Source organism: Solea senegalensis, linkage group LG12, assembly GCF_019176455.1.
Source record: "Solea senegalensis isolate Sse05_10M linkage group LG12, IFAPA_SoseM_1, whole genome shotgun sequence".
Lineage (NCBI taxonomy): Eukaryota > Metazoa > Chordata > Actinopteri > Pleuronectiformes > Soleidae > Solea > Solea senegalensis.
The window spans coordinates 15,684,478-15,705,970 of NC_058032.1; the positions used below are offsets into that span (position 1 = coordinate 15,684,478).

Consider the following 21,493-nt stretch of genomic DNA (forward strand, 5'->3'; position numbering starts at 1 on the left):
GCCTCTCTTTTCCATCTCTAAAGCTGCAATCTATTTCAGAAAAGAAAGGCACAGCTGGATAACAATGGCATTTTAAACTGGAATCTGGAGAGCGGAGGGTGCATGGGTGTAAATACTTACAGCAGAGCACAAGAAAACAGGCTTTTTTAAGGTGTGTTTACATTGACAGACATGTTGATGTGAGGAGCTGTGAGTGATTGGCCTTGATAATATATACATGCTTTAAAAAACCGAGACAAAACACAAACAATTAGGCCTAATGAACCTCATTTAATTGTGAAGCTGCGGATAAAGAGTCTGTCACCTGCATAGGTGACACTGGGGGAAAACTAATGGGGTTAAATGTGTGGAACCACCCGGGGGCTGGTACATTATCTGCTGGGAGTGAGGAATACAGATTTGGAGAAACACACGACTCAGATGCTGCTTTGAGAATTCTGAGAACGTGCACAGTTCAGAGGTACATAAATCATAAGATTATGGAGGAAGAGCTTTTGAAGAAGATCAAAGGGTAAAAGGCACTTAATGTAACATATATATACTTGCAACATTGTGAGAACTATTCATAATCTCTGTAGCAAACCATCCATTTAATCTTTTTCATGTTTTTGTGAACTTTAAAGACCTTTAAAGGCATCGGTCTCACGACAGATTTTCTCATCCTCTATATGATATTGTAAAATTACTCCCACAATTTAACAAAAAGTATGTAATGTTACTTAATTCATTTATTCACGGTGGGCAACATGGCTAGTACTGTTGCCTTACAGCAAAAAGGCCCAGGTTTGTGAAGTTTGTGTGTGTGGGTTTTTGTACTCTGGTTTCTACCCACAGTCCAAAAACACACAGAGGTTAATTGGACTCTCTAAATTGACCATAGGTGTGAGTGTGAGAGTGAATAGTCACTGTATGTTGGCCCTGGGAGGGGCCGACGTCCTGTCCAGGGTGTGCCCCTGCCTGTACCCCCCCGAACCCCCCTGATTGACTCCAGCAGCCCTGCAACCCCAATGTGGAGGATGAAATGGTAGACTGAATGCTGAATGAATTCATTCTTTCACCCTGACCTTGTGTTCATGTTAGCTGATTTACTGTTGACATGGAATCTGGCAACTAGCACTCTCAGCGTTACATTACACTTCACACAAAAGCAAAAAATGATTTCTTTAATGACAATAAAACACAGCTTATCCACGCTCACCACCATTTTGTTTTTGTACTTTCATAAAAGTAACTATTTGCTTCTGCACTGAATAATGCTGAGGTCACACCAAATGAATTTTGCAAGAGCACCGATAGACAAACTTCCTCGCTGAGGAAAAAAAACTTTACTTCAAGCATTTTTCTTATTTGAAAAGGTCTCCAGAGATGATGTAGATGAGTATAGGCTGCACCCTCCCCCCCACCGTCATAGCTCGGTGCTGTAACTGACTCGCTCTAGTCAAATCCAGACTCGGTAACTTCCACTTTACAGCTGACTACTGTTGCAAAGATTATGTTGCCCGCAGAGCAATAGTAAATCAGATGTGATCAAGTGCACTCACACAGACCTTTGTGTTTAGTCTCTTGTTTAAAACTTGTTTAGTCTGTTGCTTATTCTGTTTGAAACATGTAATGTTTTGGCAATCAAAAACTTGTATGAAGGAATAATGTTTATGGTTTGGCTAATGCCCATCTCTAATATTAATATCCACATCAAAAAAATGTCACAAAACAATCAATTATTATTATTAAATTAGTTTATTTTACATTGTACTTTCCCATTAATATTAAGCACATGAAAGGAACATGTTGTTGGGCATCAGAATTGTTATCATCCTCTATTCCTGGATCTGCCACTGGGCTGGGAGTTGGATGGGTGACAACAATGAAAGTACAACAATGATGACCACATTCTATTTGGGTGTTCCAGCGCCAGGACCCTGATGCTCAACATGTCGGACCACTGCTGTATATCTAAATAGAACACAGCCATTGTTTCTGTGACTGTTAAACACCTGTGCTTCTCCTGATATGACGAGTCAGATAGTCTGGAGTGAATACAGTCAACTCTTACAGCTGTGAAGTCAGCTGGGTGGCAGCAGCAGATACATTTCCACCCTCTAATTAGCTTGTTTCCACACATCCATCACATGTTCTCCAGTCTTAACAAGGGAGCTGGAATTTAGTTTTCACCACAAGAATCAAACAAACATTAAAAAAAGCTTCTGGTTCAAACAGAACTTCAAAGAACAAACAATGAAACACAAAGGTAATATTTGTAGAATGTATGAGTCAAATACAAATAAAACAAGTCAATTTATACATTTATCTACATATTTATATTTCATAATCCTTCTTGCTTTACCCACAGTGCTAAAGAATAACCTAAAATCACAGTCCAACAGTTTAGACCACAAACCAAACTGTCTTATGAAATAAATATGTTAACATTGTAAATCAACACATTTCTTTGTAAACATGGCACCAACACATATAAACACACATCTGTACAGTAATCTGGCTGATTTGGAGACTGACACTCTCTCTTTTATTTTTTTCTACATCACAGGGCTGTTACTGTTTAAAAATCAGCAGCATTACTAAATAAAGCGAACATTAATGGCATCAGTGAAAACCTTCACGTTGAGGGAACCATTCTGAAATAACTTAGCCATCGCAAGGACACAATGAGAGAGAAAATAGGAGATTAAAGTAGAGACAGAACATTTGGAGTTACAGTGTGTCTTTAAATTAAGGATTCACCTCAGCCTTCTGGGATAAGGAGTTCACTAAAACGAGCGGCTGGCTAAAGTCCAGTCCTGGCAGGACATCATTCACTGCCACAGAAGAAAGTAGACAAAGCTTTCCTCTTCTTCCAGCTAGAGTTCCCGCTGGGCAATAACTTGTTGGAGACTGGGAGAGGGAATTCAGTTGTGTGTCTGTTTTCCTTGTAACAGGCCCGTGACATAATTGACTAATGATGGAGGTCACTTTATAAATACACAGAAGTCAGTTTGCGAGCAAAGAGGAGATGAAGCTAAAATAGCTACAATAGTGGGAGTGGACCAGAGAGCTTCTGTTTCTTATTTACACAATGCCAAGGTGTGCTTCTATAGGTCTGTTGAGTCAAACAAAACATTCATGTTGAGACACAGAAAGAAAAATGTACCGTTTTTTTTGTCGTTCATGCTTCCCACAGAAGGTTTTCATGTTCCACAAAGTTCCTCAATGGTCAGTGGTGACAAAGTTGGACCAGAGTGAGTGTCACAAGGAGCATCGGTACCAAGTTGCTCCTGCAGAGCGGAGCTGCAGGTGAGGAGACACCTCCAACGCCGGCTGTGGCCAGCCGAGGAGTCAGCAGCTGCTCCTGGAAGGTGAAGTCGTCCATTGGCAGGTTATCTGCAAGATCTGAGCAGGAGGCAGACAGAAGCAGGCACAGTAGAGATGGATGGGAGATAGCGAGAGGAGGCGAAGAATAAGAAGCAGGAGGAAAGATGGAGACAATTAGGAGAAACAAGGTCACAAAAGTTGAAAAACATGTGTGGTACGTCTGTCCTTCTGCATGATGTCTTACACAGCTGTTCCAACAATGTTACATTGGGAGAATGAGAAACCCAACCTCTACATTTAACCAGATGTCACATGTTATTGCTGTAGGCACATGTTAAATCACACAGACATATATTTTACTGGCAGTGAGTGTTGAAATGTGCATTTAGACGGAAAGATGCTGAAAACAAATATAAAAAAATACAAATAAATGAAACCACAGAAGCTGTTTGAAATCATGTTCCGAAATCTGAAACAACCAAAACATTGAATCGGCGCATGTCATCTGTCTTCAACTTCATTGTTGAATAAAAGAGGTAAATCTCATTGTTTTATGACATGACATAATACATAAAATCCACTGCCTTTTTGGTTTTATGGTTCACTGGCTTCATTTCAGGCATCAAATAGATATATAAGGTATGATATGGACAAATAGGACTGTGATCATGTGACCAACAAACGCACCTGCAGACATTTTGTTTCCAGATTTAACAAGCTAGTTATTCAAAGATCTGTCACTGTCACTGTGTCTGTGCGTTAAAGATGAGATGATTTGAACCCAGGAGTCAGTTAGTTGAGCTTAATCCAGCATAAAGACTGAAAGCAAAGAGCCTTGCTCTCTCTGAGATTCAAAAATACACCCACCTACCACTTCAAGCATATAAACAACTTGTTTGTTTGATATGTTTCTAAATGTTGTGGTTTTCCGGGTGAACAGAATAACAGAACATGTTGATATTTTTGGTAATTAAACAAAGAAGATACAGAAGCATGTGCTCAACTGCAATTATTAGGTTCACATGGACACATGGCATGTCCTAATGTAACTCTAGGTGAGAAAATGAAAACACATTTTCCCAGAATATTACACTATTCCTACAATAATATTAATTTCCTGCAGGGAGACTGAGTAAACAGTGTCTACATTTCTTTACATGAACAAAAATGTTTAGCTGCCCGTATTTAATCCATGTGAAAGCTAAATGAATCTTTTGACAAACGGATGAAAAGTATTTGTGTCAAAAATAAAAGTAGTATAAAATGCACCCCCTTGAATCTGATTATGATTTTACCTCTGAGTCTAGACTCTGGGTGCATATAATCATCACTGACTAGAGCGCATCACGTTTGCAGAGGTTTGGCTCTTTAGTCTTGCGGCTGTACTGTCAGGAGACGTTAATTCAATCCCTCCCACATACAGTAATTATTTATTTCTGTGGGTTACACTTTTGTTTTCACTGTGTCATTTATCATACGTGTTGTTTCGTGTCTGCAGAGAGATTCTCTGGGACTTCGGGGACGGTGTGGAGATAATTACAGTGCTGTGGGTCTGTGCTCTGCAGAGCACCGGTGACATCGTCCACTGCAGCCAGCCCATCATCCTTAACTTTCACCTCTTCCTCCCACAACCACTGGAAAGATACCCTCAAGCACGACACTTAACTCATTTGCTGCAATGAGGCCGTTCATTTAACAGCAGACTGTGGTTAGACAGGGAAACTCCCAGGTGTTAGTGTTTTATTATATGGATATGAGGCAGAGGTTTTGTTGAACGCAGGTCTAGAAATCCCTAGTTGGATAAATACAAGCTTAAAACAGTGAACAGCTCTTTATGTTTCTACCTGAATTCTGAATTATACACTCACTCCTGTATTTCCCCTATTATCCTACATCTGTTATGTGCACTGCAGTGACTTTATAGTCACCTGCTGCTCTGCTTTTACTTACTGCCGTCTTACTGACCTGCATCCACAGCTGTTCTGCTGCTGACGCTGAGCAGAGCTCTTTTTCCCTATGTGTGTGTGTGTGTGTGTGTGTGCTACTCTGTGAGGGAGACTGGAATAAGAAGGCTGAGTTATGAGAGAGGGCAGGAGGATATCAGTAATAAAGCACATCTATGGTTAGGAACGCCAGCTATGAGCTGAGGTGTCCCCTGTCAAGCCAGATGCAGCAGACCTCTCCAGACACACACACACAACCATGCTGGTGCATTTCTCACATACCCCTCCCTCACATAGTCTTGGGGGCTGTGCACATACACAATTACTTTCTCTTCTGTACACACACACGCTGTACACACTGTCACATCTGAACTCTTAAAATAACAGATAGCTCCAAATTGAATTAGCTGTCTCATCTGATCCGTCTACTGTCCTCCCCAGTGGGAGGAAGTGGCTGCTCTGAGCTTCGGCGTGATCACAGAGGGGAGCAGTCAGGAGTCCAAGCAAAGCTTCGTCCAGCTCTGTGAGTGGAAACACAGAGAATGGGGCCCTTCCTCTTGGGTCCCTGGTGCCCACAGCTGCCAGGCACCATCTCAAACAGAGGAAGGAGGCAAACAAATAAACCTCCGAAGCTCCGAACTACATCTCCTTCAAATTTCTATGTGGTTACGACATCGTTTGAATGGCGGCCAGGGGACAATTAACTTTTTTCTCCTCCTGTGTCCTCAGACATGGCAGTGGGCAGACATTCTTCAGGGCTCTGAAAGAACGATTTGTCACTGTCGACAGCAGTGCACTGTACTGCCGAGCCAATTAAGCTCAAGGTGCAATTCGATACAGCTTTTATATACACTGTGGATAAGAGGGAGGGCGGGGGGCATGCGCGTCTACATTTGTGTGTTTGTGTGCGGATGATTGAGTGGGCTATGTGTGCACCCCTCCCTGTGTGTGTGTGTGTGTGTGTGTGTGTGTTTGTGAAAAAGCGAGAGACAAAGTGGGAGAGCATTGTGTTGGTGTGCTTTACAGCGTCAATAATAATAAAGAGTGAAAAAAGGTCCCTGGCTGTTAAAAAAAAAAAATCCTCAAACCATGTAGGCCAAAAAAAAAGGTTCTTTCTTGCTAGTTTAAACACTTCGACATGAGCAGCACCACAGAGGGGCCTTGTTCTATAGGCTTTAAAAACAACCCAATAGGGACAGAACACTATGCAAACTTAGATCCCCTAACACGCCTACACAGGGCTGGGACTAATAATATCCTGGTATAATTAGTGATGAACACCTGTGCCTGCAGGAGCAGCAAAGTATAGACAGAGCGAGAGTGAAAGAGTAGACAACACAGACAGGACTAATCCAGATTCAGTGTTCTGAGTCTTTTTCCTTTCCTTTTGGGACCCTTTAGGGAGGAGCCAGGACAGTAGAGCGGCAGGGACAATTAGCCAAATAGATGGATAACTCCTTGCTATAAATAGAGCCACAATCCAGGCTGTGAATAATGTAACCAACATGGGCCCTTGAGGCTTTCAATGGAGCCAAGCCCTCCTCCTCCTCCTCCTCCTCCTGTTCATTGAGACCTTCCATTTTCAGGCGATCACTCCTCAAAGGACACCACCTTGCTAACATACCCCTGCTAGCTTTGTCGTAGCCTTATGATCTCGAGTTACGACCAAGGGGAGAGGTCAAGAGTCCAACCATTGATTGGTTACACTGAACACTGTGAGCAGACAGGGCAGTCACACGTAAGTTGACAGCCTGGGATGTTTTCAGGCCTTTGCTTTATGTTCCCTGTAGATTAAGCTGCCTTTCTGCAGGAGAGAAGGGAAATAAATACCTTTTATTCAGTGGCAGCGGCGGCTGCAGTGTGTGTGCATTTCTGTATATTCTGCATGTGTGTCTGCAGGGAACAGTCCACCAGTCCTCTGTGCCTGAGGCTCGTCGTTTCCAGCTGCAGTTGTCACAACAAGCAAACTATGTAGGAAAACTGCAACAGTGAGAGAAAAGCACACAACTACAGGTGATTTTGTGATGCACAAAAAGTACAGTCACTTGTGCCGCATTACATGAATCTCAATCTGAAGATGCATCAAACTTTAAGATGTTGAAATTTTGGGAGAAGATGCACATCGGTAGCCAGTCGAGATATTATAATAATCTCTCAGGCGAGTGTGTACCTTCATGGTCCAGTACAGTTTATTCAGTACATGTGTGCTATGCACAAAGGCCTTTTTTGGTCAGATAAGTATGTGGAATGTTAAGTCTCCAAACACAGGTGCTCCTTATGAAACAGGAGCGATGGTTTAGATTGCTGCTACATTGGCAGACGGTGTGTGCACAACACACACACTTACTCTGGCCAAATTTGATCTAGGTTTCCAAAATTCAACAGCTTAATATTATAGATTGAAGATTTCCAAAGTGGAGCAAATATTTTATCACTCGTCTCATTTGTACAGAACAAACTATTCACTTGGATATTAAACTGAGCACATTTAGAAATTGAGGAGCTAGAGTTTGCATATGGGTGTGTGTGTGTGTGTGTGTGTCTGTTCCAGGTATTACTCATGTTGTGGGGACTTAAATCTGTTTACACAGTCACGTTATGCGGACTTGTCGACCGTGTGGGAAAAAAGCAATGTAAATGATTACATTTAAAGGTGAAGACATGTTGTATGGTTAGGATGAGGTTAGGGTTAGGCCAGCTGTGGTATGTGTACTTGTATTTGTATTTGTATTTGTGATCTCTTTTGCATCTTTTCTGGCATAAACACTGACCTTGTCAGGACCAGTAGTCCTCATGGAGACCAAAACCAGGTTATGGTCAAGCTATAGGCTGTCCAAATAAATGGAATCAATAGTGTCCTAAGATGAATATTAATTTATAAATAATGTAGATGTGCACATCTGTGTGAGTGTGTGTGTAGTATCCTGTTAAGATAGACAATAGCTCTGTAAAACATGATAGGATTGATTGGGTCTTATCTTGGAGGGTAACAGATAAGACGCCGGAGTTGTAATTACTGGCTCCATGGTCGCATTCTGCAACTTTAGCAACTTGGACAGGGCTGGTTTGCTGATTGAGAGCAGAGCTGAGCAAGATGCTTCTGTCCACAGGCTGGTGGGAATGTGAACGTCTGCCTCCACACCCACAGGCTGACCACAGGGGCACTTGGAGAGGCTGGGAATGTCAGGCCAACACCTTGAGGAGGCCCTTCCCCGGACCTTAGCAACAGCACCGCTCTTTACGCTGCTCTGACCCTCCAGCCTCCACAACACTCACTGTTATTCTGGGATGAGGGACCCTCCCACACAAAGTGCAACCGTGTAAGACAAGGAGATGTGATGCCAAAGAGGACTGAGGACACAAATAGAGATAATAGAGTTTTGAAAAAAAACATGTAGGTAAGCAGGCATACGGGTAAAAAAAGCAAGACACAACAAGAACCCACAGGGAGAAAAGTGAATCTTAATCTGGAAGTCCTGAATGTGTGGCTTTGCTCTGATAAGAAAGGAATACACCCAGCTGTCAAAGGGGAAAACAACCCTCCCAAACACTTTCTGAATTGTTGCTTTGTGGGATAAGTGCAAGTCCATGCCTATTAATTAACATGGTCAGTGAAGGGAAGTGGTGTAGGTAAGTAGACAACCCGCACTTTGAACCTACTGGCCTCTCGATATGCTGTCGAAATGAAATTTACTCTGATGTATTTATAGTCTCCATTTCCAGTAACTAATGTCATAGTAGAAAGAGGAGAGTGAAGAGAAATAAAAGCTTGAAACAGGGACATAAATTTTAACCAAGAATTCCTCCTAGTGCCGGCGCTGTGAGGGTGGAAAATGTGTGAGTAAGTGAGAGAGGTAAAAAACCATAACAAATCAAACATACAAAGAGGTGATTCTATGCTGAGGGCAAAGGGGCTTGTTCAGGGTGGGGAGCTTTGCTGTGTACAGAGGAGGCCTGTGAACCTCGGCAACTTAGAGGTCGGTGCTGACGGAGGGTCAGAGGTTGGCAGGGAGCGCCAGTTAAGGGTGTTTCTGAAAAGACCGGACAATGGCGGTTCTTATCAGGGGGAGAGAGGAAGAAGTAGTCGTGCACAGAGCTGAACTGATGACCGGAGGGTCAATTTTTCAGATTGGCCTGGGGGACATGGTTTTGGTCAAGGAGCCTCTGAGGAAAACATTCTTCGGATGCTGTCTTTATCTTCTAATAATGAGGAAAACTAGTATCCCACACAGATCTGTTAACATTCTCCTCCTGGGTCCAGCAGTGTGTGCAGTGACGGAAATGTAGCTGGCAGTTTGAGATCTGTGTGTGTTGTGCAAATGTCCCTGCCGACAAACAAGCAGAACTTTCCCTACATTCCTGTCATAGAGAGGCAGAATAGAAATACAGCCAAGAGTGACAACTTGGCTGGTTTGACTGTACATGCAGTGAGCGCCTGTTGAGCAGTTCTCTATCTCTCTCAGCTCTTTTTAGTGGTTAGCCTGTGGTTTTCTCCAGCAGCTCTGAGTCTATCGACAGCAGGACTCCTGCAATGTTCACTGCATTGTTGAGCTTCCTTCAAGAATGGGTTAGAAAAACAGAACTAGAGCAGGCTGCTGGAAAAAATATGTTGGCGAGAGGGAGAATTAAAGAGAGTGAGGGTGGGAGCAGAGGGTTAACATGTAAAATGCAAATCACCCAAATTCTCAACTGGGCTTTTAAGACATTCCCACAAAATGGCTGCTGTGTGTCACAGCAGCGGCAAGCAGCAGAGCAGCAGGCCTCGAGAATGGCCCCGCTGTGTGCAGAGTGTTTGTGGACTGTGGCTGAGCTGATGGACACGACCCAGGAACAGGCCTGGAATCAATTTAGTGCGTCCAAAAAGTGCCTGTGAATGTAAATAAAGCTCTTGGGCAAACAAACGCTTTTCCAAGAGGCAGACACAAACACAGAAAAATGCACAGGCCCACAAAATGAATCAAACGCTGGTGGGCCCCCCTTATGTAGATGGTGAGAACCCAGTCAGCTCTGTGTGCTTGTATCCACTGAAATTAAAACCAGGGCTCTTCTTCCTGCCTTCTGGCCAATCTAAGGGTTTTATCTCCTGGACTGATGGCGGAAGACCAACAAGGGTCCAATAAGAGTGTAACCTCATCCCCCTCGGCCTCTCCTCCCTCTTTCTCCCCTTTTTCTTTCCCATCATCCCCTCAACTGCCACAACATTCAGCCCCAGAACCGGCGACTCATAGGTAGGTAGGACTCCAGTAGGAAGGAGAGTGAGAGACTGCAGCTCTCACCAACCAAGCCTGTTTACACAGATGTTGGCAGGCTTCATTATTTTTGTGAGGGGCGTGGTGTAGGTGGGGAAGAGTATTGGCTGAATTTATAGAGGCTGTTTATAAGCTCAAGAGGGACAGAGGCAAAGAACATTGGGTCAGAACACTTCCCGTGGGTTACGGATTATCTGCCTTTCCATCACCAACACCATCTAACCTTTCAACACCCCCTCAGCAGACATTATTTTAAATTCAACATTAATAGCATAAAAACATTTAACAGACCAAGCATAAGAGTAGCAGTGATTTTCCCCCCCTCTAAAACGTTTAGGAATTATTTTCAATGAGGCTGCAAATCACCATAAATTTAGCAACATAATCTGTTCATAGATCTATATTTATTTATTTGCTTCTGGAACTCAGGTTTTGTTGCAGAAATTAAAATATATATAATCACAACCAATGGAATCTTTGTTAAAAGTACTTTTTGTAGGTTTGTAATTTCAGCTGTGGCACTTTAAACTAAATACAGTTGAGTATATACTGTAACAGTACTGCATATTCACTTTTAAGTCATATTTGAGTTTTTATTTCACTTGTGGTTGAATAAGACACAGACTCATAGTCAGTCCTGACTGCGGTGTACACTGCTCCCTGTGCCTAGAACCACCACGAGCCAAACAGGCACAAACTCAATAAAAACATGGCTGACAGCACGGTCATCAGGAGAAAAACTGATTTTAACCATTCAATAAAAGGCTCACCTCATAAAGTCAACACCATGCTTATTAATTTTACACACAATGCATGTATTTCTCATGTGATTGATTCATACATTAACAATATCAATTGAACCTGCATACAGTCAATGGGCTCATGGTGAGCGATATTGAGGCGATTTGTTTTCCAGTTTTTCTTCTCATCTAACTAATCAAAATGTGTGTTGATAATGTGCCACATTCAAATAAGTGATCAATTACACATGGGACTGCTTACAAACAAGCAGGACCTTTGGTTTACAGCAGGGCTCTCAAACTCAAATGACCTGTGGGCCACTGATGGTCTCCTCAGGTCAGTCAGGGGCCAGTCAAGTAAAAAAAAGCCAACAGCAACAGTTGCGGTGGAAGTTATGAGCTCATATCATATCATCAATATGCTGTATTAATTCCTTTTTTTTAATATATGTACTCTATTGCCTCGTGTGAGTGTCTTTTACTTCTTTTATATCTTTTCATCTATTATTGTGTACAGCACTTTGGTCCACTGTGTTTGTTTTAAAGTGCTTTACAAATAAAGTTGGATTGGATCATTTCAAAATAGAAGTGGTTGTTTTAATATGCAACAATAAAAAAAACATTTATGATGCAAAATTAATCTATTCATTTAAAATTAAAAACATATAGAAATTACTCATTACAACTTGATATTGTTTGGAGGGCCACATGAAATTGATTGGAGGGCCACATGTGGCCCCCAGGCCGCCACTTTGAGACCCCCTATTTCTAGCCTTTGTAAACCACTCTCTCATTTGCCCCAAAATCCAAAGAGAAAATCAGCGTATTTAGCTTGTGAGAATGCCGCATTGCCTGGTTCACTGCTGCCTCATTTGGTTAGCTTGTGTTTCTAAGGTGGATACAAATGAAGGATTTCAAACACTAAAGTACAACCCATGATATTATGAGTTGCTATGTTAGACCTGACTCGACCACGACCAGCAACAGCATGTCAGATGAAACGTGGGCTAAACATTCCTTTCTTTTCAGCAGGTGGTGGAGGCAGGCCTCACACAATGATTCTGTGGTGAGGTCAGCATGTTGTACCATCCAGCTGGTATCATCATCTGCCTGCTGCCGAAGTCCAAAAGAAGACTCAGGACATGTGGGCAAACACCTGCACTCATCCTTGCACATCTGCAACGTCTGAGCCCATCTCCGTCTGTCTCACGCTAACCCTGTACCTGGCAACCACATGTGGACAACTCTGTAACTGAGGGCACATTCATGAGTGCAGTAGCTGAGATTATCAGCTCTATGAAACCTTAACAAGGTGGAAACAACATACATGGTGGACGTCTGCAACACTGCCTGAGCTTAAGTCAACAGGGTCTGGGTTATGGCCACTTTGATGATGAAGACATGTGGCAAACACTGCTGTGGACCACTGGCGCCATGTGACTCAGCTATCAGGTGCCGCAGGTCAGAGGTTACAGCTTCAGTTAATTAACATACAAGGATCTCGTATCTGCAAGCACATATTACTGCAAATTCACCCGACATACAGAGGAAAATATGTTTGGATTCCCCAGTGTATCAACCTTTAGAGTTATCAAAGGTGTTTTTGTCTCTCTCTGTTCTCTCCCCACATTCTTTCATCACCTCTTTCTTTCTTTTACTCGCCCCTTTGTTCCAGCCACAAAATTTGCAGCAGAACTGAAAGGTGAGCCTGGCCCAGCCTCTCATCATAAGCTGCGTGTTTCACATAACAAGAATATTTCGACTTCGTATTTTGCTAACCCCTGGCAATAATAAAATGCTTGTAAGCTTAGAAAAAAAAGACAAGCTTTCCTGCAAAGTGCTTGCAGTGACCAAACGTCTGAGCACAGGAGACATAACAACAGGTCTATTCACGCGGCTCCTGCTGAGAACAGCAGTGAGGTACAGTACAAGCCCGTCCAACTCACCAAGAAGACACACAGGGCAGAGCTCGGGGGTTGCACAGCTTTCAGACTGATGAATGTTTCCAAACTGCAACTGCAACCCACTTTAACATGTCGTTCAGTCTAGCAGTTAGCAGTAAGACTCTTAAAAAGTCATCTTTATAAGTGGCTTAGGATTGAGTGGACGTTTCTATGGAGTAATTCCATCTTTACTTTAAGTGAAACGAACATTTCCTCCAGATCAGTGAAGTGATTTGAACACTGATCAGACACAACATTAAAATGGGTTAACGGTGTTTTAATGTCGAGTGAGTCTGTCCAGTGTGCGTTTCATCACGTTGCCATTAATTTCCCCCGAAATCGACAAGAACTGTAACTCAGCTTGAAACAAGTGATTCTCACTGGCAGGTTTTCACTTTTACGAGGGCAGAGACACTGTAGGGGTAAACTACTCAGCATTAAGAGATTTTTTTTTTTTTGGCAAGGCTGCAGTCCGACAACTTGGCGGTGCAAATTTGAAATAGTAAAAACGGGAGGAAAAAAAGTGACGTGTGGACAAGTGAATGAAGAGAGGCTTTGAGAGAAATGTAGGAGTCGATGTGGCAGGTTCGTAGTTTCTCACAGAGGAGTTACAGTCTGAGTCCAGGTGTGCATGAAAGCACTGACACACAGGTGAATCCACATCATCGTCAGTCTCTACCAGAACACATACATCATAGATTATGCCATACAAAAAGGCCCCTGAGATGTACGATATTATATTGGAGGGGGCCACCAAACATTTTAGCATTATATAAACCATCCGACCATCACTAGTTCATCGTGTTTTTTTATGCGTGTCAAGTTGTAAATGACTATAGCTGGTGTGATGGTGGTAAACACAACTCAACTCAAGTCTCTGAATAATATTATAATTGTAAGCTGTAACTAGTCCGGTCCCTTACCCTGGGGGAAATGTGGTTTTGTGTGCATGTGTGTTGGGGCCTGTCCTGGAATAGCTCTACTGGCCTGGAATTCTCTGGGGAATGTGCGACGCAGGGTTTGACTGGTCAGGAGGGTAAGCATGTGTGTGTCTGTGTGTTGTGAGTGAGTAACGTCAGTGATCAGGAGGTTATGGAATCTGTGTAGCGAAAGAGCGAGGACAGATCAATCATTACGCACACTTGGGAACATCCTCTGTGTGGTCAGAAGGGTGACAGCTGGACTGTGTGGGGGTCTCACTCCTGACTCTCTCCTGTCTGCACCTTGTTGTTGAAGCTCCTGTCACCTTTTCCCAGCTCCTTTCTGTCTGTGTGTGTGTGTGTGTGTGTGTGTGTGTGTGTGTGTGTGTGTGTGTGTGTGTGTGTGTGTGTGCTTCACCATTGCTCCACTTGGGGCTTTGTGAAAGCAGATCTGACTCGTCCATCTCAGTGCAGCAGAGCACAGACAGGCAGCGCAATAGGCCACATACTCTAGGTTGACCTTTGAACCGCAGGCCCCCTGTTTGACCAAAATGGGCTGAGTGGACTTGCTAGGTCAGCGTTTTTCTGGGTCATCACAGGCTATCAGTGGCTATCTGTTTATCTGTCAATGGGCAGTGACTCTCCAAGGTCTGCAAACATGACTAGCTCGTGTACTAACAAGCACAAACAGGCGCATATGTGCCTGCAGACACAGCCACGAGTGCACATGAGGTGCACGGGATAAACAAGCAATTCACAGAAAAATAATAAAGTGCTGAGGTGTTATTATTCTGCTTATTAACTGCTGAATTTTTCGAGCAACGGAATTCACTTCTGAAACTTTTGAGGGCACTTCTTTGAGTTTTCAGTCATACTCCAACCTGACTTCTCACTTAACGAGCACAATGTCGCTGTTGCCTCTGTCGTCTTTACATAAAAACAAATGACTTCCTGTGTGCAGCGTGGGAATGTTGTGAACTCATTTGACAATGGCTTTTATATTTAAAAGGTACATGCTACCGTTTTAAGATGGAGGTCAGTGTATTAAAGGAGCCGTCTGTAAACCAGAGGAGGTCGTGGAAGAGAAGCGGAGCTGCTCAGACAGGTTAACAGCAGCGATGGCCCCTGAAGGATTTCTGTGCTATCCCCAGGTTTCTGCTCTTGCTCTCTGGCTGACGAACCCAAATCTCTGCCACAACACTCTCAACAGGAGGACTACTCCCAGCGCAGTGTTTGCTCAGCTGCGTTGGCTTTGTGTCTGTGTATGGAACGATCAAATCCGCTTGTTCCTGCTCCCTGTCTGTTTTCTCCTCTTTTTCTGTTTGGTTTCTTTTCTTCCACCAGTTTGTAGCTTCATTTGTTATATGTTTGGCTTCGAGGGAGCACAGCTGACATTTTTCATGGGATTGACAGCGGGGAGGTCAAAAAGTCGAGGTGAAGCAGCTACCTGAGGAAGTCTCACGTCTCCTGTGGCATAGTGTCATGGTGGTGTCAACATGTACAGTAGTCATGTAAACACCTCTCTGCTGTGCCCACTGCCTGTGTTTGGACTGTGACGGCTCTGACTCACTGCTGAAGAGGCCAAATCTATTCATGTACTTTCCAATCCAACTACAGTGGAGCTACACCTTGGTCAGCGGACATACATGTAAACAACTTAATGGGTTATGCCCAACATACTTTCTTGGCCCTTCTGGTAAATGCAATTTAAGGTGATTTGAAGTCATCAGTGAGGATGCAACACCTCATTTGAAACCACAGTCTTTGAAGTTGATTTTGGGATACAGTCAGAATTATGAGGAGCCTCCAACCTGCAAATATCCGTAGCCGTTTGCGTCTAGGTGGCGGCCCCAGCCCTGACACGCCGGTGCACTCGTCCTCATCGTCGCAGTCACCACTCTGGAATCCTTCTTCCCCGTCGTCGCTCCACCCATCCACTCCACCGCCACGAGAGCGGGCTCTCCAGCGCTTCTCCGATATGGTCACAAGCCGCAGTAACTGTGGGACAAACAGGAAATGGTTAAAGGTAATGACATTTAAACGCACTCAGCCTCTTCATGAATCATTCTGTGGCCGGAATGCGCCTGTGTGCATTAATGGTTTAACTAAGCTGTGAAAATAAATAAGGGCTGTCTCCTGATTTGAATGTGTGCAGAATGATAATAACAGTATGAGGGGAAATTCCTGACAGAAGCTTGAAAAGTGCAGGTTTTTAACAAACTCGAATCATAATCACCGGGCAGGAAAACAGTTTGTTATCGGTGCCAGTTTTGTTATTTTTGCCTAAAAGTGATTCATTCAAAGGGCTGCGGCTGTGGCTCCATGTAATTTACTGGTAGAAAAAGAAACAGTGGGGTAAGCAGACTGGTGTGATGGTGTTGTTTCTGGCAAACAGTGTTCTCCTGAGTGGGTGTCTTAGGCCAACGAGGATATAATAATACCACATAACTGTCCCTGTGGACATCAAACCCCAAGATCTAAAACAAGAAAGATAATGATGTTAATGTTTGTTTTGTATTTATTATGACTTTTTCTATTTTCTCTTTGTTTTAACCACACTGAAAAAATATAACTTCAAAAAAGATTATTCAGTTGGTAACGCCAACAGGAATGAAGTTAATTCGAAGTAAGTTGTCATCATACATTTTTTGAACTTAACTCTTTTACGTGTTACTAAAAGTAAGTTCATTTAATGGCTTAAATAATAACTTTGAATGCCTCTCCTGTGACGGAGACTTGGCCATGATGGCCACATAAACAAGATCAAGGCAAGGCAAGGCAGAGTTATTTGTATAGCACATTTCATACACAAGGGCAACTCCACGTGCTTTACATAAAAAGATCAGACACAGAAGACAAACAGACAACAATACTGAGAAGGCTTAAAATATTATCATTTGGAAAAGAGCCTTAATTCAGTTTTGCCTCCGGGTTGTTCGACTTCCAATATTTTTCCAAGTGATTTACAGAAGCTCATAATATGTTGTGCAACACATTCCACAGGAGTTTGTGGAGGACTGTGGTAAACTCATCAATGCATAAACAATAATAATAATAATAATAAAAAAATGTTGAACTGTGAAGAAATTCCTCTTGACCAAAAGTAAAAGAGGGGAAATAGCAAACTTTATAATCACGAAAAGTGACTGAACCATGACAAATTGAAAAACTTTGTTCACAGCAACAGTTTGGGTGTGTAGTTTTAGAGCAGCCCATAGATGGAAACAGATCTATCCTGTCTTGTATCCAGTGGTAAAAACATGTGAGCTTGGAGACCATCTTTCAGCCTCCACAGCATCACACATGATTGAGGGTCCTGCCAAGATAACAGATGTGCTAAATTCCAGCCGCCTGCCCGCCAATCGTCCTTTCATCTCACAGCTCGGCCTCCTTCTTGTTTGTTTTTTTATTGATTTACTTCCTATCTGCATATGTCAGAATGCATTTTTTTGTTAGTGGTTGTTTTTGTCTATGGGAGAAAATTGAGTTCACATGGGCCCTGTTTCAGGTCGGCTGTGACATCTGCCTGGGATCAGAATGTGTGTGTTTGTATTTGTGGGAGACAGAAAGCGGAGGTAAGAAAAAACAAAAAACAAAAAACAACCAGGTCTAATCACAGAGTTACGTCAGTCAGAGGATAAACAACTCGGTTCCCTCCGCCTGCATATACAAACCAGTCAATCTGAGTTTTACAAGTGACATAAACTCTTAAGTTTAGACAGGGAACACACATAAGCTTGTTCCCAGCATGGTTGACGAAACAAACCTCCATTCATTTACCAACACTGAGGCCATACACGGAGGATGACCCAAACATTTCAACAACCTCGGTCACTCAGACACAGGGATGGACAATCCAGACCCAGAGGAATATTTCACCTCTGTCCTCTGTCTAGCGCCACCTGTTGACAGAGCCAAGCCATCAGGCGGCGCACTAAAATCCTGTGTTATTTCCCAGACACACATTCAGCCGTGATAAATGGAACTTTAATGTACTGGGCCACAGAACTGTGTTTGCCTGAAGTCCTCCAGAGGAATTCCTCCTCATGGTCTGTATCCCGGCAACACAGTCACACTTTGGGAGGGGAGTGGTGTCTTGTGGAGCAATTAAAAGGCAAACAAACACTAGTAAAGCATAAGGAGGAAGATGTGGTCGAGGGTATTTTAGAACAAATCCTTACGAATATTGTATGGGGAGTGAGGGGGGAAACACTGAATGTCATACCCTTATTTAGAGCTAAGTGTACCACTAACATACACACCACACACACTCTCCTTAACACATAAACAAACAGGCTGTGCTCTGATTCACTGTGCAATGAGTCATGTCTACATAGAAACAACATAACACGGAGATAATCGTCCTCATCTGGGCACCATGAATGTGTGCACAAAGGTTTGTGCCAGTCTTTCAGGTAGATGTTGAGGTATTTCACATTATCAGGGAAAAACATCTGTGGATCACCACAGTCGTTTGGTTATTCTCTGAGGACCCTGAGCAGTTGCAAGGAATTCCGTCACCAAATCCGTCTATAAGTGGTGCTGATTAACATGAAAGTCACAAATATTACATTTATGGTGATGCTCAGAGACAGTAGAGCCTATTTAACACTGAAATTAGTGGGTGTACCTGTACTTCGAGGGTCAATTTTTTTGTGAGCAATTGAATATTGGTCAAAAGATCTTCATCAGGCAAAGTGCCTTAAAACGTCTTCAGTCAGGACAAAAACCCATGTTTGCCGCCTTAAGCTAACAATAATGTGGGCTTTAATCACCAGCTTGTTGTTGTGAAGACAAATGTGTGTGATATGTACGCGTACTGTACATATTTATAGCGCATCGCTTCAATTTTAAGAATTACGGCTCTTTCTTTGAGCCACAGAACATTTGCAAGTAGTTAAGTATAGTTTACAGACATTTAGCCCCCAAACCTGGCTGTCCATGACAACAGCAGTATGTTTAGTTTTCAAACCAAACTTTTAGTAATAAAAGCACTGAACTCAATATGAGATAAAAAAAACTGTGAAGATCAGATCAGATTTGTTAAATCATCTGGTGGGCCAGATACCGATGCTGGCGGGCCAGTTTTGGCCCATGGGCCACCAATTGCTAACCACTGCCCTACGCCATTACTATTGCTTTTTTTTCACCCCTGCATCACCTGTACTCCAGAAACAAAACCAGTCAGAAGAAGAAACAACAACAGTTGTTTTACTTCAGTTGCTCCATAAATCCATTGATCCAGAGCTTTTTTGATCAGTGGGATTTTAATGAATGTACAACATCTTCCAGGTGATAGTTGTTGAGTTATTTCACTCAGAGCAGTGAAGTGACTGACTGACATTGCCAGCTACTCACAAGACTAAAAACAGCTTTACATTTTGGAATGAAAATCCAGTTTCAGACACTTGTAGATCAAAGGATTAGGAACATACCAACTATAAATAGCATCGGGTGAACAACAGATGACTTTTTATTTTTTTTCTTACAGTGGGTGGCAGGGCAGTACTGCATGTGCCTCTGTGGCAGGGCGCTGTGGCTTGTGCCCGCTGGCTGGCTGCCTCTGCCACAGCTGCGGTAGCAGGGAGGGGTGGGATGTACGCTTGTGTCGAACAGTGACGCTGCGCTTTTGGCATGGCTGAGCCGCCACAGCGTGATCCAGCAGGAGCCTCGAGATTTACCACAAGAGGGAGAAACCTCGAGTTGCTGTAGGCTGGAATCTTCTCCAATTAAAAAAAAAACTCAAAGCAAAAGGAAGCAGGGGAGGAAACAAATAAAAAAGACATTTTTTCTCCTGAAGAAATGCTCTGTGTATGTTTCCCATTAAGAGAAGAAATCTGGTGCTCTTACTATTCCCTACGCTCTCTCCTGTGTGTTTTGAGAGTTGCATTGTGGGCCGTCTTGCACAGACAGCAGGACACACAGAACATGTAATCAGTGCAGCTATGGGCATCCCGCAAGCCACAGGATTCACCTCCCTTTAACACAAAAGCACAAGTCACACCAAGGAAACACAGGCTCAAAGGCTGCACACAAAGCCCAAACATGTGGCAGATTGCTCAGTGCAGGCCAGTCCAGACAGAGACATAGAAACCACAAGTCTGTCACTGCCTCCCACACATGACATGAACTCCACACAGGGTCACTGTTTGACACGACAGCTGCTGCCGAGCCCCAGAGACCAGCCACTGGTTGACCTGCAGCGACAGAAAACAACGTGCCCTCACTGGTCGTCAGCTGTGCTCTCGTACATGATACTGTACGTCACACTGTAACTCACAGGCAGAGAGCTAATGAAAAGCTAAAAGGGTTAAACCAAGGAAAAAATCTCAGCATAAATGTAGAGACTGTGGAAGTTAATGTAGTGGTGTTTGCACTGAAACTAGGAGAGGATGAGTAATGAAGACAGAAAGCATACAGGACAAAAAAAGAGAAGGTTTTTGTCAGTGTGTGTGTGTGTGTGTGTGTGTGTGTGATTGGGATCAGGGCCTGTGTTATGTCCTCCTCTCCACGCAAACGACTTGTCTGCACAAGCTACTCATGACTCGGCCTAGACGGAATCTGCTGCTCTGAATGTTTCTCTCAATGCCTCAACACATCTGGTCTATAAATCTAATCTACAGAACCTAAAGCTTAACTTCCCAAACAGACTACTGCTAACCACAAGCTCATAACAAAAACAATGCTTCACCATCTAATGTCGACGGTTTCTACAAACACTACGGGTTTAAAATGCACTGACATCGCAGACTGTTTTCACAAATCAGCATGTCTGTATTCTTACCCTCAGTTCCACGGAGCTTCACCTTTGAGCTCATTGTCTCCGTCTTCTGATGCACAGCTTTTGGTTCCCAGTTTCCCATCTCACTAATCATGTCATTTCACATCCTGCTCTCCAATGCAATCAGCTCATTCCCCTCACCTGCTGTTCCTCACCTGCAGTTAAAAAGTTCCCATGTATGTAATGTATTGTCCTGTGTTCAAGTTCTCCAGCATTCTGAGTTCTATAGTCTACCTCATCTGACTTGTTTCATGACCCCTGGATTCTATCCTGCTGTTTATTGGATTTGTTTGCCTAATTGAACTGACTGGCTGTTTTGTGACCAAGTAAACTGAGTTCTCCTTTAGACTGATTTTTGTCTCTGTCGTGCTTTTGGGTTCTTCTCTGCCAGACAGTAGCCTGTAGAGCGGCTGCAAAATGATGCCATGGCGGCTCTGTTTCTACTGGGCCGGCAGGTTCACTTTATGTCTTCAAGATCTTTTGAGAGTATTTGTTGTTTTTCGGCATCACGTTGACATTTGAACAAGTATCCAAAAAAGTTAGCGCCACCAAAACGTACTGAAAGTTACAGAGAGATGCTGTGCTTTGCTCGTGAATCCATGTTCGTC

General features: G+C 43.2%; 1 protein-coding gene across 1 annotated transcript in view; it reads right to left on the reverse strand.

Moving 5' to 3' along the window:
• Nucleotides 1–1,717: 1,717 nt before the first annotated feature.
• The window catches only part of gpc3 (glypican 3), a 103,431-nt gene continuing 83,655 nt past the window's right edge, over nucleotides 1,718–21,493 (reverse strand). The window contains exons 7-8 of the mRNA XM_044039446.1: nucleotides 15,916–16,102; nucleotides 1,718–3,387 (exon numbers count right to left, since the gene is read on the reverse strand). Of these exons, the coding sequence (XP_043895381.1) occupies nucleotides 3,212–3,387; nucleotides 15,916–16,102 (363 nt within the window). The 3' untranslated portion in view covers nucleotides 1,718–3,211. The remainder of the gene's footprint in view (nucleotides 3,388–15,915; nucleotides 16,103–21,493) is intronic.